Genomic DNA, 18,810 nt, shown 5'->3' with positions numbered 1-18,810 from the left:
CTGGGCATGCCATGAACTACTACTACTACTACCGCTTTTTCAAGTACTTGATGTAAAACAACAAGCAAACATACAGTACACTACTATATCTATCTCTGCAGGAAATGTAATCACCGATCCAGCAAGCGAAATCTACAGTTTGTGGTCATCCAGCTGCAAGTGTTTTGAAAGTATAGATTTGTATCGACCTCTTAGCTCGTGAGGGTTTCGGTTTTGGTCAAGAGACTTGGTAACCTTTGAACCACGTTAGTTACACAAATTAATGGGCAATCTCTTCATTGGGTGTTTGGAATGTCTTTCGTCCATACACGAAAAAGCCACTCAAAAAACAACCAATAGGCTCTATGCACAGCAGCTATTTTGGAAATAACTCTTCCTGCTCCCAGGCCTCTTCCGACTTCCTTCACAGGTAGCCCTGGTTCTTGACTCTCGTATTCATACGAGAGTCAAGGCGTAACTGCACCCTGTTTTTTGCGCTCGCTACATTTACAAAGAATCCGTATATATTAACATTCGGATTACAAATATAATGTACTCACTTTTTATCCCACGGGTGTTAGTTAGTTGCTGCTCCAGCGATTAGAATTGCTGCATCCCGCGTTGTTTAATAAAAAGCATTTTTATTCGAGCTGTTATTTTGCCATTGGCTTTCAACTACGCGCCCCTATCGGTCGGGAGGAGGGTGGCACTCGGTGTGTTCGATATAGGTACGCTGACCGCCCTGCCAATACAGACTAATAGGCGAGTGCGCTCCCGGTGTGCAACTGTGGATTTCCCAAACGAACCCCGCTTGAAAAAAGTAGCCGGGGCGCTCGGATAAAAATGCTTTTTATTAGACAACGCGGGATGCAGCAATTCTAATCGCTGGAGCAGCAACTAACTAACACCCGTGGGATAAAAATCGAGTACTTTATATTTGTAATCCGATTGTTTATATATACGGATTCTTTGTAAATGTAGCGAGTGCAAAAAACAGGGTGCAGTTGCGTCATGACTGCGATGATAATCATCATGGCAGTCATGTATCAGGGCTACTTCACAGGTGTTACCGATGATACGAATCAAGGCTCTGTTCCATTTAGTGTACAGTGGTTCTCAAACCTTTTCATTTCAAGGACCATAACCCTGAGTGTACAAATGGAACCAAATTGATCCCTTACAGGCGCATTTGGTTCCATTTGTACACTCAAGAGTTACACATCCGTACGGGGCCATTTGGAACCCACTAAAAGACACTTTGAGACCCACTTGTGTAGCACCGTGTTTCCAATGAGCCACAACATGCACAATAGCAGCACCCTGACTTTGACCTAGAATGGAACAGAGCCTTAACTCATTCTGACCTTAGATCAGATTCATACGAGGTTTCCACTGGACACACACTGGTCTGATTGACCCATTCTGACCTGAGATCAGATTCTAAAAATGTCAGTCGTTTTCAAAAATAGCAGACCTACAAGCTCGTAGCGCGCCACTCGGCGGCGCGTGCTATGAGCTTGTAAAATCTGCTATTTTTCAATAGCTAAAGCATAGCACGATGCCAACACCAAAATGGGTTAATTAGCATCATCTGTAACACTGGCAGAATTAGGAAGAGTTACTTTATGTGCATATAGAGCCTATTAGACAGCCTGTTCACAGAGCCCGCTTGCGGCTTGTACCTTGTGCAAGTTTTAAACTCGCATCTCATCCTTCCTTCCGCGTGTGGGACTTTCCGCCACGGTGTACACTCTACCACCTCAACGCGAGAGGTCCGCTCCCTCCATAAAGCATGAACCGATTCTGACACATCAATGAATACGTTAAAAACAATAGGTTCTTTTGGCACTTTTGTCAAACTAGATCTATACAGGCTCCATAATATCGTCTGTGCGAAGAAGAACTCGGTGCAGAGGCGATCGAGTGGTCCCCGTGGAACTCTCAAACTGGGCCAACTTGCGCTGGCATGACTCATTGGCACTTTAGAAAACAAAGATGGACCCCTTAGAACACTTCTGATGTGTGATACCATGCATGCAGAACACACACATATTCGAAACGAGTCCCTAAAGCGATACAAACAGTTTGTTATATAATGGAGAGTTATACAGCATAAAAGCCATCGGTGTGGCCTCGGTCCCGCTATCTAGACAGGGATGTCTGTCTAGTCTCCAGGTTATATGGTAGTCGGGACGTACGAGTGGCGGAGTCACACCAGTGATGGCCATGAGGCAGACTATACTGTAGACTGTTACTGTACACACTCTCTTACAGTAGAGAGGGATTTGGTATCGGGTTCTATTGTGACCTTTAGGAAGGAGGACGCCCCGGGGACGGAAGAGTGGGGACGTTCATTTGACTAATTCTACTCGACTACCTAGAGAGCTCAGTTCAACTGAAACCCAAATTGTTTGCAAAAACCCCCCCCAAAAAAAAAAAAAAAAAAAAAAAAAAAAATGAACAGACCAACAAAAGATACATCTGCATTTGTAAAATTCACATACATTGTTTGACAAGTATCAACCGGTACATACACAGACGACCTACACTGCTGAGGAAAGTTTTGAAACGCCAGCGGTGATGCTGGTCGGAGGTCATTAAGCCTAAACTACACCATACATTATTACCAGGACACGCTAAAGTCTTTAAGGTGCCCGCCACGAGCATGCTGGTTGTCCCCCTCCACTTCCCAAGCGGCGTTCCACTGACTTCCGACGAGAACGAGGACATCATTTCATGATTTCCTGTATACACTTCCTCCCCCTGGATAAAGAAGTGGAAGGTTCTTTGTCAATGTCACGTGAAGCAGCAGTCCTTATATAACCTGTGATCCTATCCGATGAGGACAGGGAGCAAGAAAAGTTGTGAGCCATGCCATGTATTATCATTCCCCCCCCAAAACACGCCCCAAAACCCCCCAACCCGACCCTCACTCTGACACGGTCCATAATGTCTTTTAAATATCAAAGCTCAGGGGGGGGGGGGGGGGGGGGGGGGCTGTGGACTTTTTAAAACTACAACTGATAGGATTTCAACGTATACGTCGTACAAAAATAAAATTCTGAACGCTAACTATGCAACGATATTGGCCGCGACGGGATGCTTTTTGTCTCTTTCTTTTGAGTCCATTTCACTTTCAGATGCGAGTCGCAGACAGTGGAGGATAAATGATTTATTTCCCCCACACACACACACACACACACACACAAACGCACCCATGTTGCATACCATACACACTGTCCAGGCAAAGCTGAAAGAACTTCTCCTTGGAGAGGAGAAAACAAACAAAAGTAAAAATAACTTAAAAAAAAAAAGCCATGTTGTTTCCTGCGTATGCAGTTGCTGAGCTATCCCTTCCATATTATGACAACACCAGCTCTATAAGCTCCAGTGGGGGCTTCTCTATAGGTCCAGGGTCTGGGGCCCTCAGGGCTGGTGTTATCATTGAAGGAGGGGCCGGAAAGCAGTCGATTGTGTGTGTGTGTGTGTGTGTCAGTCGGGGACTGTCTTGTCCGTCTGTCCGTAGGATATAGAGGCCTCAGGTCCGGTCCAACATGGTTCCAGCTCCTATACACACTGAGAGGTATGGTCATGTCATGTCGGGGACCCTTCTTCTGGGCTGTCCTGGTGGAGCTCTGAGGTCCACTGGGCTCTCTCTCAGCTCTCCAGGGACATGGCGGAGATGAGCTGCTCCACCTTGTAGGCCAGCTTCTGCTTCTGGGCCTGCTCGTCCTGCTCCAATGCCGCCGTGATCTGGGGAGAGAGAGACGAGTCTCTTAAAAACCCATTCTGAACTGAGATCAGATTCATACGAGGTTTCCACTGGACACACACTGGTCTGATTAACCCGTTCTGACCTGAGATCAGATTCTGAAAATGTCAGTCGTCCTTCGATTTTTCCAAAAATAGCAGATCTACAAGCTCGTAGCGCGCCACTCGGTGGCGCGCTATGAGCTTGTAGATCTGCTATTTTTCAATAGCTAAAGCATAACATGATGCTGACACCAAAATGGGTTCCCGTTCAGAATGGGTTAATTAAAAACCTCAGACCAACATCTGACTTGATGCCGCAATGATGATCTTCATTTACAATACATCTTGTAATAACTTTTAGTGGATCAATACAATAAAGGAATTACTGTAGGACATTTTTATTTTACCATAATCTTAAGGTACTATAAATGACATTTGGGCACAATTATTGTTATTATTATTATTATTAGTTTTATTTTGTATTCCCTACACAAGACATTAGGGAAGGGCAATACATAATTACATATTGTCAAAGAGAACGGTACAACATTAATGTGATGAAATTCGAGTTGATCACATTATCTGAACTTCATTCTGAATGTAAAATCCAGCCTGTTGTTGTGTTATAATTCGGTCAGTCACGAAAGTAGAAGAAAAGTAATAATAGTACATGCATAGTTATGGTAACCTGGTACAGTGGATGGTTCATGTGCACCTCTCTAGCTCCAAGAAAACCTACAGAGAGACTTAAGTTAACCACTCAAAACCGATTTGGGGCCCACATTTCTCATATGACTTCAAAGCGAATATAGCAGATCTACATTTTTACGTGACAGTCACTCCCTTTTCATTCAAAAATAAATAAATAATCACACCCGTGTGAACTGAGTGGTGCAACATCGTCCCTTCTATCTCTCTCTCTCTCTGTTTCTGGCACAACAGCGCCCCTACTGGTACTCATTAAAGTGACAGTAGTCACATACATAGTCACATATAGGTGAACACGGACATTGCTGTTCCTTGGAGTGGTTGCACCACTCAACAATGAAACAGTTAGCCTAGGAGATGTCTGGGTTGCGGCGGTGCTTTCTGCCTCTCCAATCACATCCCCCCCCCCCCCTCCTTCCTCTCCTTCTCATCATCAGGACCCTCAATGGCAATCTATTATTCATCCGCAGCAGCGGTGCAATGCAGGTGCCCTCTCCCCAAATCCATTCAAGTTCCATGTGCTGGCCCGGTTAGCCCGCCGCGCCTCGCAGCCTTATGTGAGAACGACTGAGCAGGAGGAACAAACACGTGTCAACGACATTTAAGTACTTTAGGCTGGGAGAGAGAGAGACAGAGGACACACGCACGTGTGTGTGTGTGTGTGTGTGTGTGTGTGTGTGTGTGTGTGCGCGCTGAGTGCTTTTGTTATGTCTGCACGTTTTGCAAGAGAGAGCTAGAGAATTAGAGGATTTTTAGAGGATTTTAGAGGATTTTACTATGTACAGTAGACAGTCGGCATATAGTTACTTTTTTCATAACCCCCCCCCCCCCTGAAAAGTTCTTTAAAAACCTTCCTTAAAATACGTGCTTAAAGGGGAGAGAGAAGTCACAGTTCAAGGAAGGCTGACAGGGTCAATACTGGGAGCGAGAAAGCAAGAGAAAGTGAGAAAGCGAGACACTGAGGGAGTAACGACACAAAGGTCAGGGTAATGTTTCCCAGTGGGGAAGTATAGACATGCCTGGTAGAATGTCTCCATAAACACCCTCTCTGTCGCCGTTCCCTTTTTATGCTTTCAGTGATCTGACAATGTGCGTTTGTTTGTGCGTGTGTGCGTGCGTGTGTGCGTGCGTACCGTATGTGCGCTTTCTGCCATTCCGCCCATGACATAACCCTACATAAATAAATATACCACGGCTCAGGGGAGCAGATAAGAGTGGCCTGCTGAGAGCGTTCGTCTGTGCTCTCCACATCAGACACGGAGCCCCCCCATCAGGCCACACAGCTCTAACTAACTAGACCTCTGGGCTTTCTGAAGCTCTCTCTCTCTCTGCTGCTGACATTCCTTTTGGTCCCGCATTGACGAGCTGCAGCTGCACAGCACCACCACCCACACACCCACCTCCTCGCTGTACTTGCTGACGTAGGAGTAGATCTCGTTGAGGGCGCTCAGCATGTTGAACTCCGTGGAGTGGAGTCGAGCCTGCTCCGCCAGGTAGGCGTTCATGTCCTGGTCACTGATGGCCGGCAGGCGGTTGATGTCGGCGTAGTACCTGGGAGGACATGAGGACACACACAAGGACGCCACGCTTAAAGAAGGGCCAGGTCTCGAAAAGAGGTCTAACGTTGTAGGAACGGGAGGGGAAAGTTAAAGGCTCAGTGCTCTCCCAAGCTCAAGCGCACACGCGCACGCACACGCACACGCACACGCACACGCACACGCACACGCACACGCACAAGCGCACGCACACACACACACACACACACACACACACACACACACACACACACACACACACACACACACACACACACACACACACACACACACACACACACACACACACACACACACACACACACACACACACACACACACACACAGTGTGACAAAAACAGTGATACACACATCACTGTTTCCTGTCTACTGCACAAGGTAATATAGCATAGATACTAATTTAAGTATACGCAGGCATAAACTGTTAAGACAGTTATAAAGAGGTATTATATGGATAACTGGGGACAAGGAAAGCTTTTAAGACACTTTGGTTAGTGTGGAAGGTCATGATGAAGATGATGATGATGATGATAGAGTGCTTTACAATAACAACCCATTTTGGTGTTAGCATCATGCTATGCTTTAGCTATCGAAAAATAGCAGATATACAAGCTCATAGCGAGCTTGTAGGTCTGCTATTTTTGAAAAATCGAAAAGAACGACTGACATAGAGACATAGCTTTTTCAGAAAACTGTCAGCATTACGCTATGCTTTAGCTATTGAAAAATAGCAGACCTACAAGCTCATAGCGCGCCACCGAGTGGCGCGCTACGAGCTTGCAGGTCTGATATTTTTGAAAAATCAAAAAAGAACGACTTTTTCAGAAAACTGTCAGGACTTCGAAGATTTTTTTTTTTTTTAGAATCTGATCTCGGGTCAGAAAACTGGACGATAACAGAGTTATTATGCCTCTCTTACCGCTCCACCCAGCTCTTGTAGTTGGGGATGTCCTTGGCGTAGAGCAGCTTGTTGGACGGGGAGTCCTTCCCCAGGCGGTGCTCCGACGTGGAGCAGGAGTCCATGAAGGTCTGCGCCACCACGGACAGACAGGCGTCCGTGATGCTGCTCTTGTGGATGTCGAACACAAACTGAGGGTTCTTGATCACGTTCACCCAGAAGCGCAACGGAAGGCTGGAGAGAGAGAATGGGGTGGACAGAAACGGATGCAGAGAAACAAGGTCAGCACTATAGGCATGTAACGATACACTCAACTCACGATACCGTCGCGATTTTTCACGATATTTTCAACACAATTATTTTCCAGACAAATGACCGATTTATTTTTATTTTTATGATTTATCCCCCCCCAAACTTTTTTCACAATTGTTATTTAAATTGCAAAAGTAGCATTACTTTTCATGTACAATTACTTAATTTCTGTGCAACAGCTGTAAACATGCTTTCATGTTTAAAACCTAGCTCGAGTTCACATTTCTTCTTTTCTTTGACGGCATCTTAGGATAGATGTAGACCTATTTGACGGTGCAGGAACATAATTGACACATACAGCTCCCCTCTGCAGGCCTCTACTACTGAAAGTGACTGTCTGTCTCATTTCTCTCCAAAAGCACGTGAATATGATGGAATATGATTGCGGCTCACATTATATAATATAATATAATATCGATATACGATATATCGTTACATGCCTAGTCAGCACCTAACCGTATGGTGAGGGCGCTAAGCAGTTATGCTGCGCAGAGACGAAAAAAATAACGTGGATTTCGTGTCTCACAAGAAGATGAATAAAACAAAAACTCACACAAAGCTTAGCCCAGCTTAGGCCCGACGTCGAAATAAATAAAAAAAGTCTTCTGAAATAACATATTATACCCAAAGATTTGTGACACATTTTCACGATTCTAGCAAAAAGAGTGGCGCGCTACGAGCTTGTAGGTCTGCTATTTTTCAACAGCTAAAGCATAACATGATGGGTTTAGGTATACGTCTAACAATGCCAACATAACATACTGTGCATATACACTATAGTGTCTGCTCTCACCAGTTGCTCTTCCATGTGTGGCGTACGTCCGTGTCGTGGATGCCATGTTTGTCCGCCTGCTCGTCGAGGAAGTCGAACATGTATTTGATGGCGAGGGGCAGAGCGCTCCCCCGGTGCACCGTGCTGAAGAGCGTCTCGAAGAGGTCGTCCACAAACTTCTGCAGCGTACCCTGAGAGTGCCAAAATGTGTTTTATCCATCAGTAGATAATACATAAGATGATGTCTATATATACCTAGTGGTTCTCAAACCTTTTTCATGTAAAGGATCCCTAGTTTGATATGCATTAGGGATTTAACCCATTCTGACCTGAGATCAGATTCATACGAGGTTTCCACTGGACACACACTGGTCTGATTAACCCATTCTGACCTGAGATCAGATTCTAAAAAATGTCAGTCGTTCTTCGATTTTTCAAAAATAGCAGACCTACAAGCTCGTAGCGCGCCACTCGGTGGCGCGCTATGAGCTTGTAGGTCTGCTATTTTTCAATAGCTAAAGCATAACATGATGCCAACACCAAAAGGGGTTCCCGTTCAGAATGGGATTTAAGCAATATTACACGAGAGTGAAACTTCAGTGATGCTCGCGGAACTCGACTTCGTCTCGTTCCTGACCGCATCACTGTCGTGGCAATAATCACGTTAAACCCACACCCTCGAGTGTAATATTGCAATTCCACCACAGTTACCCTTAAAACTAAGAAAATCGCTGAAAGAATATATTTCTTTAATGACAGATGTAGTCACTATACGGCCACAAATGTCCCAAGAAACTAGCTAGCCTATAGCCACCGAGTTTGCTAGCGCTCTGGGAGAACGGAGCGGCTGAATTATTTGTTTTTATTAGGTGTTGAACGGTGCTGGTTAGCACTAATGTTAGCATTAGCACTAATCTACACACAAATACGATATAGCATCTGTGTTCATTTACCTCTGAGTGTACAAATGGAACCGAATGGACGCATTAGGATTCATTTGGTTCCATTTGTACACTCTCAGAGTTACACACCCACAAGGGTCTGTTTTTGATTCCTATAACTACGGTATTAATGATTAATCATTTGGCTGGGGACCCCCCCTGGAACACCTTAAAGGGACCACTGGGGGCAGTGGCGTCATTTAGAGGGGCAGGCGCTCAAGTGATAAAAAAGGGCACCTTGTGCAGTGCGTGGCACCTCCGGTTGCCATAATAATGTAATGTGAGATGTATTTGTACAGAAAACAACATTTCCAAAGGGCACATTGGTGTCCCGAGGGCCAACTTTGAGAACCGCAGGTATCTACACAGTGTACTCTAGTAAGTAAGTACATTTTAAACTGCTTGTAAAAATGTCAACTGACTTGAAAATGAAAAAAATGAATGAAATGAAAAGGCAAGAGCAGGGCATTCCACAAGGTAGGAGCCACCACTGCAAAAGCCCTGTCACCTTTTTGTCTTTAACCCTAACCCTACACAAGAAGTTATACGCAACATCTTTGACTCACAGGGGGCTGTATTTTGCGTGTCTTAAGTACCAGGTCTTATTACTTATAACTTAAGACCTGGAGGCGTGGTCAATGCTCTTTGGCCACGCAGAATAGCCAAATGGCATTGATCACGCCTCCCAGGTCTTAAGTTAAGTAATAAGACTTAACCTATTCTGGGCGGGAACCCCTTTCGGTGTTTTAAACATTGTTATAATTTAGCTATTGAAAAACAGCAGATCTACAAGCTCATAGCGCGCCACCGAGTGGCGCGCTACGAGCTTGTAGGTCTGCTATTTTTAAAAAATCGTGAAAATGGGTTAAGACCTGGAGGCGTGATCAATGCTCTTTGGCCACTCAGAATAGCCAAATGGCATTGATCACGCCCTCCCAGGTCTTAAGTTATAAGTAATAAGACCTGGTACTTACAGTATAAGACACGCAAAATACAGCCCCCCCTCAGGGTGTGGTGTACGGTCGGTGTATATAGCATTTCGGTATATACCTTCGTAGCCAGCAGCCTGGTCAGGTAGATCTCGGAGACCATCTTGCTCCCGCGGTCTCCCTCCTTCTGGTCTCCGTGCTCGTGGTTCTTGACCAGGTGCCAGACCTTGACCCCGCTCTCCAGGTCCGGTGTGATCATGGGGGCCCGCGAGCGCAGGCTGTCGGGGCTGCCCGTGTAGCGGAACGATGAGTCTGTCCAATGGGAGGGAGGAGGGGGAGAGAGAGAGGAAGGGAGAGGCAGAGCTTTAAATGACAGCGGTTACCTTAAGCCCACCCCTCAGGCAACTGCATCGTATTGATCAAACATGGGCTCACACATACGGAAGCACGTATATTATACGTGTGTATGTGTGTCTAGTCAAAGACACTCTCATCCCTCCCTTTGCGGTTCTCTCTCTCTCTCATTTCCACTTCTGCTTCTTTGTATAGCTTGTTGCGAACGCAGTGATTGCGAACGCAGTGATTGCGAACGCAATGAGCACGAACTATGAGACGCTGCAGATCATGTCTGTCTGTGTGTGTCTGTCCCGCTGTGACACCACCCGCCCGCCACCAGAGGGCGCAGCTGTATCACACAAAACACACACACACACACACTTGCACGCACGCACTCACACACACACACACACACACACACACACCTTAACTTAAAAAAAACTAAACTTAAAAAAATAACTTAACTTAAAATGAAAAAGAAAAAACTTAACTTAAAAAAACCCTTTAAAAACCCTTAAACCCCCTGATTGCCAAGTCTATGTCAAGCCCATAGACTGCCATGTTAATTGACGTAGTAAATCAACAAATCCCTCCAAGCCAATGACGTTATCTGCGTAGTAGACGTACTGCCCTGTCAGTACGTCTTTTTATAACAAAATATTGCAATTGTTTGACATTTTTTTAATTATTTTTATGTAATCTACCAAAAACCGTCCGAAACCCGCGCGATCGTGCACTATCGTGCACGCGCGCCGTCTCTATGTGATCCGCGGCAAAAAATGTGATATTTTGGGATGTTCCTGGCCGTTTTTAAGCTTAATCTGACTAAGTTATGACAAAGCTAATGTTAGTTTAGCAATCCGGACGACCAAGCTATAAACTAGGGGTCAAATTAGCTTCCTTTGTTTACCTCGTTTGACAGGAAGTGATTTAGCCAGATTTAACACTTTTGTCAAAATCAGAATAATGGAACGTTACTGCCATCAAGTGGAACCTCTGGGTATTACTTTGAAATCGAAAGTAAAAGTTGATGTATTGTATTTAGATCGCTGATCCCTCTTATTGCATTAAAATGACGAATTAAGAAATGGGGCATTGGCCAGCATTGGCCAGATTTGGCGACTTTTTGAATGGCAATCGAAAAATGTGAGATATGACCACAATGTCACGAAATGTCTCATTTTATAGCTCCAAGTCACTACTTTACAATGAAAAAATAATTATGATTATAGCTTGTTCCATCGTTTACTTATAAGCTTTTTAGTAGACCTTGGTTTCAGTGATAAGTCAAACCAAGGTGTACTAAAGTGCTTATAAGTAAACGAAGGAACATGCTAGGAACATATTTTTTTTTTCTGTGTAAACTAGAGATATGCAGCTTTAAAATGAGATATTTCGTGACATTGTGGTCATATCGCACATTATTCTATTGTCATTCAAAAAGTCAGCCAAAGCTGGCCCAAGGCACAATAAGATGTTATTAAGGTTGGCAACTTGGCCATTCAAAAAACTTAACTTAAAAATAAAATCTTAAAAAAACACAAACAAACTTAACTTAAATAAAAAACTTTAAAAACACTTAACTTCAAAAAACAACTTAAAAATAAAATCTTAAAAAAACACAACAAAGAGAACTTTAAAAAGAAAACCTTAAAAAAGTATGTAATTTATTCTAATTGTTGTTATTGCCATTTACGAGCTGCGTTCGCTTCCCGCGTTTGCGCGTCTTACTTGTTCTAATAACGGAGCCCTATAGCTTATGTTACTCTGAGTTGAGTTTTGCGAAAGAAATTGCAGCGCGGGATAATTTCTTCTTATCGCTACGGTAATGACGGGGGCAGCAGTGTGCTCTACACAGAGCTGAAGTTCTGGACAGTGTCCATGATGGATGAAAAGACTGTTTTTGGCCTCTCGTCTTGATAGCTCATCAGAGAGCTATAGATGTGAAAAAGGAAAGAGTCCCCTATATATTCTCTCCCCCCACGTTCGCACGCTTTCATTTCATATCATTATCTCTTTCTCTCTCTTTCTCAGTGCAAACCAATCCTCGTCTGCATTCTGCGCTGAGTGAGACGTGGCGGCGGCTTCGTCGACCTGGATCCTCCTATAAAAAGCTATGCCGTAATTGGCCTCCCCGACGTGCGTGCGACCTCATTGTCACCGGCAGCGGCGCCACCACGTCCAAATTGCCTCAGTCGCACCCGTTTAATCAACGCATCAAAAGATCTGTAATATGTTAAGCTGCACTGCAGCCATCCTCCCTCCTCCAGTTGTCCTTCTGGCCGATCATCCCTCTCTTCTCTCGTTTTTCTCGTCCTCCTTTTGACACGGATGGATGACACGCTGGTCCCCTCTCTCTCTCTCTCTCTCTCTCTCTCTCTAATTAGCAGGTGTCTCCTTGTGGGGGGGGGGGGCTTTCTGGGAGTCGCTGAGGATCTGACTGTCGGCTTCAAAGGCCATGGCGCAGACGAGCAAATAAAGCCCCCCGTCAACCCCACTTACCATTACCCCCTCCCCCCCCCCCCCCCCCCCACATACCCCCCAACCAGGCCAATAACGTGTCTCTCTTGGGGGGGCGGGGCACCTGGGAAACAAGACCTCAAGGCTGTGGGCGTGCGTGCGTGGGCGTGCGTGCGTGCGTGTGTACGTGCACGTGACAGCGCAGATCAAGGTCTCAAATCCCCAGTTTAATCCAGTCGACGGTATATCCTGCTGCTCGGCTGCTCTGCGGCCTCGTTTCCCCCGGCCCACCCCCCACCACCCACCCCCATACTTAACCCATTCTGACCTGAGATCAGATTCTAAAAATGTCTTCTACATCCTGACAGTTTTCTGAAAAAGCTACGTTTCCATGTAAGTCGTTCTTCGATTTAAAAAAATAGCAGACCTACAAGCTCGTAGCGCGCCACTCGGTGGCGCGCTATGAGCTTGTAGATCTGCTATTTTTCAATAGCTAAAGCATAGCACGATGCTAACACCAAAAGGGGTTCCCGCGCAAAATGGGATAATGTGTTGGAGTAGGTGCAGGTGGGGGTGTGTGTTTGCTGGGTGGTGAATCTCGGTGCTCGAGGGCTTGTGGCGGCGGCGCGGATGTATAAATTAGCGGCAAGATGCTAAGTGCCGAACGTTAAATTGATATGAATCAATCAGCGGGTTGTCGAGGTGCAGCTGTTGCTCGCTGCTGTGCCGGTCGTCGGTCGTGTGATTGATGAAGGGACCCCCGGTCATGCTTCCTTATGCCACACACACACACACACACACACACACACACACACACACACACACACACACACACACACACTGCACAAAGTAACTGCAGCACTGGGCCGTGCGAGCTCCCCCAATGCGACGGAAGTTAAACTAAAAACTGAACTAAACTAAAAAAAAAGAAGAGAGCTTAGACTGTCCCTTCTCTATGGCTCATTGTGAATTCATGACCCCCTGGTAAAATATTCAGCACTGTGCTCTTTGTAATAAAGCAGACTGCAGAGCGTGTGTGTGTGTGTAGTAGTGTGTCCCACCCTCTCCTCCCTCCCGGTATAACCATAAACTATGATGAGCAACTTGGATTCGTGAGCATGTAAATATAGTCTCTAGGTGTGAGAGTGAATGCATTAAGTGAGGAGAATTAACGTGGCAGCTTCATAATGTGCACAGTTTAGGGGGGGGGGGGTCTTCTCTTACATAAAAAAAAAGACTTCTTCGTGGCTCCATTCCATCCTTCCTTCTCTTATCTCCTGCAATGGACCGGTTTCATCATGGGCGGGAGGTGGTATAGTATTATTGTCTCATGTTTCTAGGTAGCAACAAGGCAAGGAGTTTCTCCTGTCCTGGTACAGTATAATTACCCAGCATGCTCACATTCTCCATTTTGTGCCAAAGTATCGGTCACAGCGAACAATTAGCAATCACAAGTCGCCCCGTGGCCCTATACCGTGCATGTCTGGCATTATACGACCAGATGGGGGCGCCCTGTGGCACACCGTGTGACGCCACCAACCCAGGGAGCTAATGTGTGCGTGAGTGCGTGGCTGTGTGCGTGCGTGCGCACTTAAGTTCTTATGAGTGTGTGTGCATATGTCAGTCCACTGCGTCCTGGCCCAAGGCGCAGTCTGCCATCTCCATTATAATGGTTTCGTAGAAAAAACTAACAGGAACACAACCCCATCACCATTATACCTCACAATCGGCTAAATCCACCCCACCCCACGCCTCCCCTCCCCTCCCCTCCCCTCCCCTCCCCTCCCCTCCCCTCCCCTCCACTCTCCTCCTCCTCTCCTCTCCCAATGCCCTCCCTTCCATTCCACTGCCTCCCAAGCAGAGCCCAGGCCTGATCTGCAAAGTAAACTGCACCACATTCAGTCGGGGGGGGGGGGGGGGGGGGGAGAGAGAGAGAGAGAGAGAGAGAGAGAGAGAGAGAAAGAGAGAGAGAGAGAGAGAGAGAGGCTGCAAACAAAGCCGCTGCAAGCAGCCATCACTTTAGGGAGAGGGCATTTTAGTCCAGGCATTCTAGCTCATTTTGGACCTAAAATCAAAAGTAATTGTAACAAAAGATTTTTTTTCACAGACCATTTCTATGAGGTCTCCAGAACAACATACTAAAAGTCCCAAGAAATCCCAGTTGGGGAAATATGTTTAATTGGCATCAATCCAAGATGTCCGCCGATAAGACTATTCTCAGAAACTGCATAGACAATTACCAATCTTGGAATAAATTCCTTACCAATAAGTAATTGAAACAGATTTTTTTTCACAGACCATTTCTATGAAGTCTCCAGAACAACATATCAAAAGTCCCAAGAAATCGTAGTTGCAGAAATAGGTTAAATTGGCATCAATCCAAAATAGCCACCAACTGGGACTATTATGAGAAAAATGGCCAATCTTGGAATAAATTTCGGACCAAGAGTTAATTGTAACAGATTTTTTTTCTTCACAGACCATTTCTATGAAGTCTCCTGGACAACATACTAAAAGTCCCAAGAAATACTAGTTGCGGAAATATGTTTCATTGGCATCAATACAAGATGTCCACCAATAAGATATTCTCAAAAGAATGCATGGCCAATTACCAATATTGGAATAAATTCCTTACCAATAAGTAATTGAAACTGTTTTTTTTCACAGACCATTTCTATGAAGTCTCCAGAACAACATATTAAAAGTCCCAAGAAGTCGTAGTTGTAGAAATATGTTAAATTGGCATCAATCCAAAATGGCCACTAACTGGGACTATTATCAGGAAAAAATGCCATATACCAAGAGGTCATCATTTCCTTCTTCACAGACCATTTCTATGAAGTCATCAGAACACCATACTAAAAGTCCTAGGAAATCCTAGCTGTGGAAATATGTTTAATTGGCGTCAATCCATGCAGGATGTCTGCCAATTAGTGGCTCAGCAGCAGAGGCTCAGAGGTAGTGTGGCCGAATGGGAACCGCAAGTTTCCCAGTTCGACCTGGGCTCCCCCAGAGTTAGTGACAAAGTGTCCTTGAGCAAGACGCTGAACCCCTGATTGCATCTGCAGGTTGGTGCCTTGCATGGTTCCCTCCACCATCTGTGTGTGAATTGGTGAATGTAATGCACAATCTATGTAAAACGCCTATGTAAAACGCGCTAATATTTACCCAAATTATGACGGGCACAATTTTCATTCGTCTGAGATTTCAATTGACTTCCAAATATATTTTGAGCTGAGGATATTCAGATACAATACTGTGTATTTTAGCCATTTTGAACCAATATAACTGAAGGCTGTTATTATCATGTTCTATCTAGACTATAGAACACGCTGCCATCAGTAGGCCTATACACGATCATCATTTTGTTTAGCACTTTGTTCGTTATAAGCTAACAAGCCAAATGGGCATTACATTTATAACTAACATTAATGTTAGATTAATGTTAGATTAATAATGTTAGATTAATAATCGTTATCATTTTTCCAGAAACACAAACAATTTAGTTGCCACTCACCTATTAATTACTTTCCAAAACTGAAACTAAATAAGAATAGTTACAATATAATGATAATAATAATAGTAATAATAGTAATAATAATAATAATACTCAGTTCTATTGACTTCAAAGGCATTTGACTCGAGACGACATACCAAAGTAGTCCTGACAGACTGTTGTCCGCACAGACTAGACTAGACTATGCGGACAACATCAGCCTGCTCTCCGACAACGTGGAACAAGCACACCTTTTTTCCAACAGTACTCCTACAGATGTTGTCCAAAAAACATGCAAATGACATCAAAAACAGCCGATCTACGAGGTCATGCTGCAAAACTGTGTGCACCAAAAACAGCCGATCTACAAGATCACGCTGCTATAGGAGGTTATCACCTATAACATCTCACCAGAACATCCACCTCTGACAACAACAGGAGGCACTGTGCTGAAGGAAGTCAAGGACTTCAAGTAACTGGGCTCATGGGTCAACTGAACGGAGCAAGATCTGAAAGTGAGTAAGGCACTTGCATGGAGGTCCCTGAACGGCATGGTCAGTGTATGGATCTCCCTCCAACCTCCCCTGTGAGATCAAACTCAGCTTCTTCTATGCAACGGTGGAGTCTGTTCCTCTATGGCAGTGAATGCTGGACCCTGAAGCCAACCCTGCAGAAGTCTCTAGACGGGTGCTACACCAGAATGGACCCTGAAGCCAACCCTGCAGAAGGTTCTAGACGGGTGCTACACCAGAATGGACCCTGAAGCCAACCCTGCAGAAGGTTCTAGACTGGTGCTACACCAGAATGGACCCTGAAGCCAACCCTGCAGAAGGTTTTAGACGGGTGCTACACCAGAATGGACCCTGAAGCCAACCCTGCAGAAGGTTTTAGACGGGTGCTACACCAGAATGGACCCTGAAGCCAACCCTGCAGAAGGTTTTAGACGGGTGCTACACCAGAATGGACCCTGAAGCCAACCCTGCAGAAGGTTCTAGACGGGTGCTACACCAGAATGGACCCTGAAGCCAACCCTCCAGAAGGTTCTAGACGGGTGCTACACCAGAATGGACCCTGAAGCCAACCCTGCAGAAGGTTTTAGACGGGTGCTACACCAGAATGGACCCTGAAGCCAACCCTGCAGAAGGTTTTAGACGGGTGCTACACCAGAATGGACCCTGAAGCCAACCCTCCAGAAGGTTCTAGGCGGGTGCTACACCAGAATGGACCCTGAAGCCAACCCTCCAGAAGGTTCTAGACGGGTGCTACACCAGAATGGACCCTGAAGCCAACCCTGCAGAAGGTTCTAGACGGGTGCTACACCAGAATGGACCCTGAAGCCAACCCTGCAGAAGGTTTTAGACGGGTGCTACACCAGAATGGACCCTGAAGCCAACCCTGCAGAAGGTTTTAGACGGGTGCTACACCAGAATGGACCCTGAAGCCAACCCTGCAGAAGGTTTTAGACGGGTGCTACACCAGAATGGACCCTGAAGCCAACCCTGCAGAAGGTTCTAGACGGGTGCTACACCAGAATGGACCCTGAAGCCAACCCTCCAGAAGGTTCTAGACGGGTGCTACACCAGAATGGACCCTGAAGCCAACCCTGCAGAAGGTTTTAGACGGGTGCTACACCAGAATGGACCCTGAAGCCAACCCTGCAGAAGGTTTTAGACGGGTGCTACACCAGAATGGACCCTGAAGCCAACCCTCCAGAAGGTTCTAGGCGGGTGCTACACCAGAATGGACCCTGAAGCCAACCCTCCAGAAGGTTCTAGAATCTAGACGGGTGCTACACCAGAATGGACCCTGAAGTCAACCCTGCAGAAGTCTCTCAACATGTTACCAACAAGATTCTGTAGCCAGTCGACTAAAGAGCCATGGCCCAATGGGCGAGTAGTAACGCAGCACTGTATAGCCTACAGTTGTCCGCCCCACCTGGAAGCGCGTCCACGCGTGCCAGCCAGGAGCTAGGCTCGACTGACTGGGGGACCTCCACCCCAGGGAGACTGACAGAGCTGCCGACTACTATAAAGGTCTGTGTCGCCTGCGGGAACATACTTGTAGAGGTTAACCATACACACCGCTGCCACCAATGTAGCCACGGCCGGGGCGGGAGATGAACCCGGGTTCCCCATTCCACAGGCACATACGTTACCAGTCATGGACGAATGAGCCATGGCCCAATGGGCGAATAGTAACACAGCACTGTATAGCCTACAATTCAGTATGAGGGGATACCACCCTGAGCCAGACAATGTCAGCCAGGAGAATGAGACTATACCTGTAGCAGGACATTGGCATCAAGAACTGCCAGCCAGCAAATTGGTGCTGTGGGAACCAATACACAGGCATTGATCACAAGGACGTCCCACACTAACATATGTGGATGTACAAAATAACTACTCAGGAGCGCAAAGTACCAACACCGGGACAATGGAGTCTGAGGAGATGTTCCCCGGTTCCCCCGTTAGTCTAGTCTCTAGACTTGATAGCACTTTAGTTGGTAGGTGGTATAGTTGCCAGGTTCTAATTTGTTTCCAATTTTATACAGAGGATATACTCTCGGCAGCTTGAATTCTTGTAGGACTCTGACTAATACATTTGTAATATAGTTCGTCAACCAACAATTGGTATGGTGAAAAACATTGCACAAATAACTATGAGCTGTAT

The 18,810-nt window shown here is 45.8% G+C and overlaps 1 protein-coding gene across 1 annotated transcript in view; it reads right to left on the bottom strand.

Moving 5' to 3' along the window:
- Nucleotides 1-3,457: 3,457 nt before the first annotated feature.
- The window catches only part of plxna2 (plexin A2), a gene marked incomplete at its 5' end in the record, with an annotated part of 223,411 nt that continues 208,058 nt past the window's right edge, over nucleotides 3,458-18,810 (bottom strand). The window contains 5 exons of the mRNA XM_083768883.1: nucleotides 3,458-3,732; nucleotides 5,841-5,991; nucleotides 6,916-7,128; nucleotides 8,000-8,169; nucleotides 9,970-10,160. Coding sequence (XP_083625009.1) covers nucleotides 3,637-3,732; nucleotides 5,841-5,991; nucleotides 6,916-7,128; nucleotides 8,000-8,169; nucleotides 9,970-10,160 — 821 coding nt within the window. The 3' untranslated portion in view covers nucleotides 3,458-3,636. The remainder of the gene's footprint in view (nucleotides 3,733-5,840; nucleotides 5,992-6,915; nucleotides 7,129-7,999; nucleotides 8,170-9,969; nucleotides 10,161-18,810) is intronic.

This window comes from Protomyctophum parallelum (assembly GCF_964188405.1).
Source record: "Protomyctophum parallelum genome assembly, chromosome: 7".
NCBI classification, from domain to species: domain Eukaryota; kingdom Metazoa; phylum Chordata; class Actinopteri; order Myctophiformes; family Myctophidae; genus Protomyctophum; species Protomyctophum parallelum.
This window is presented reverse-complemented; position numbering and strand designations above follow the sequence as displayed.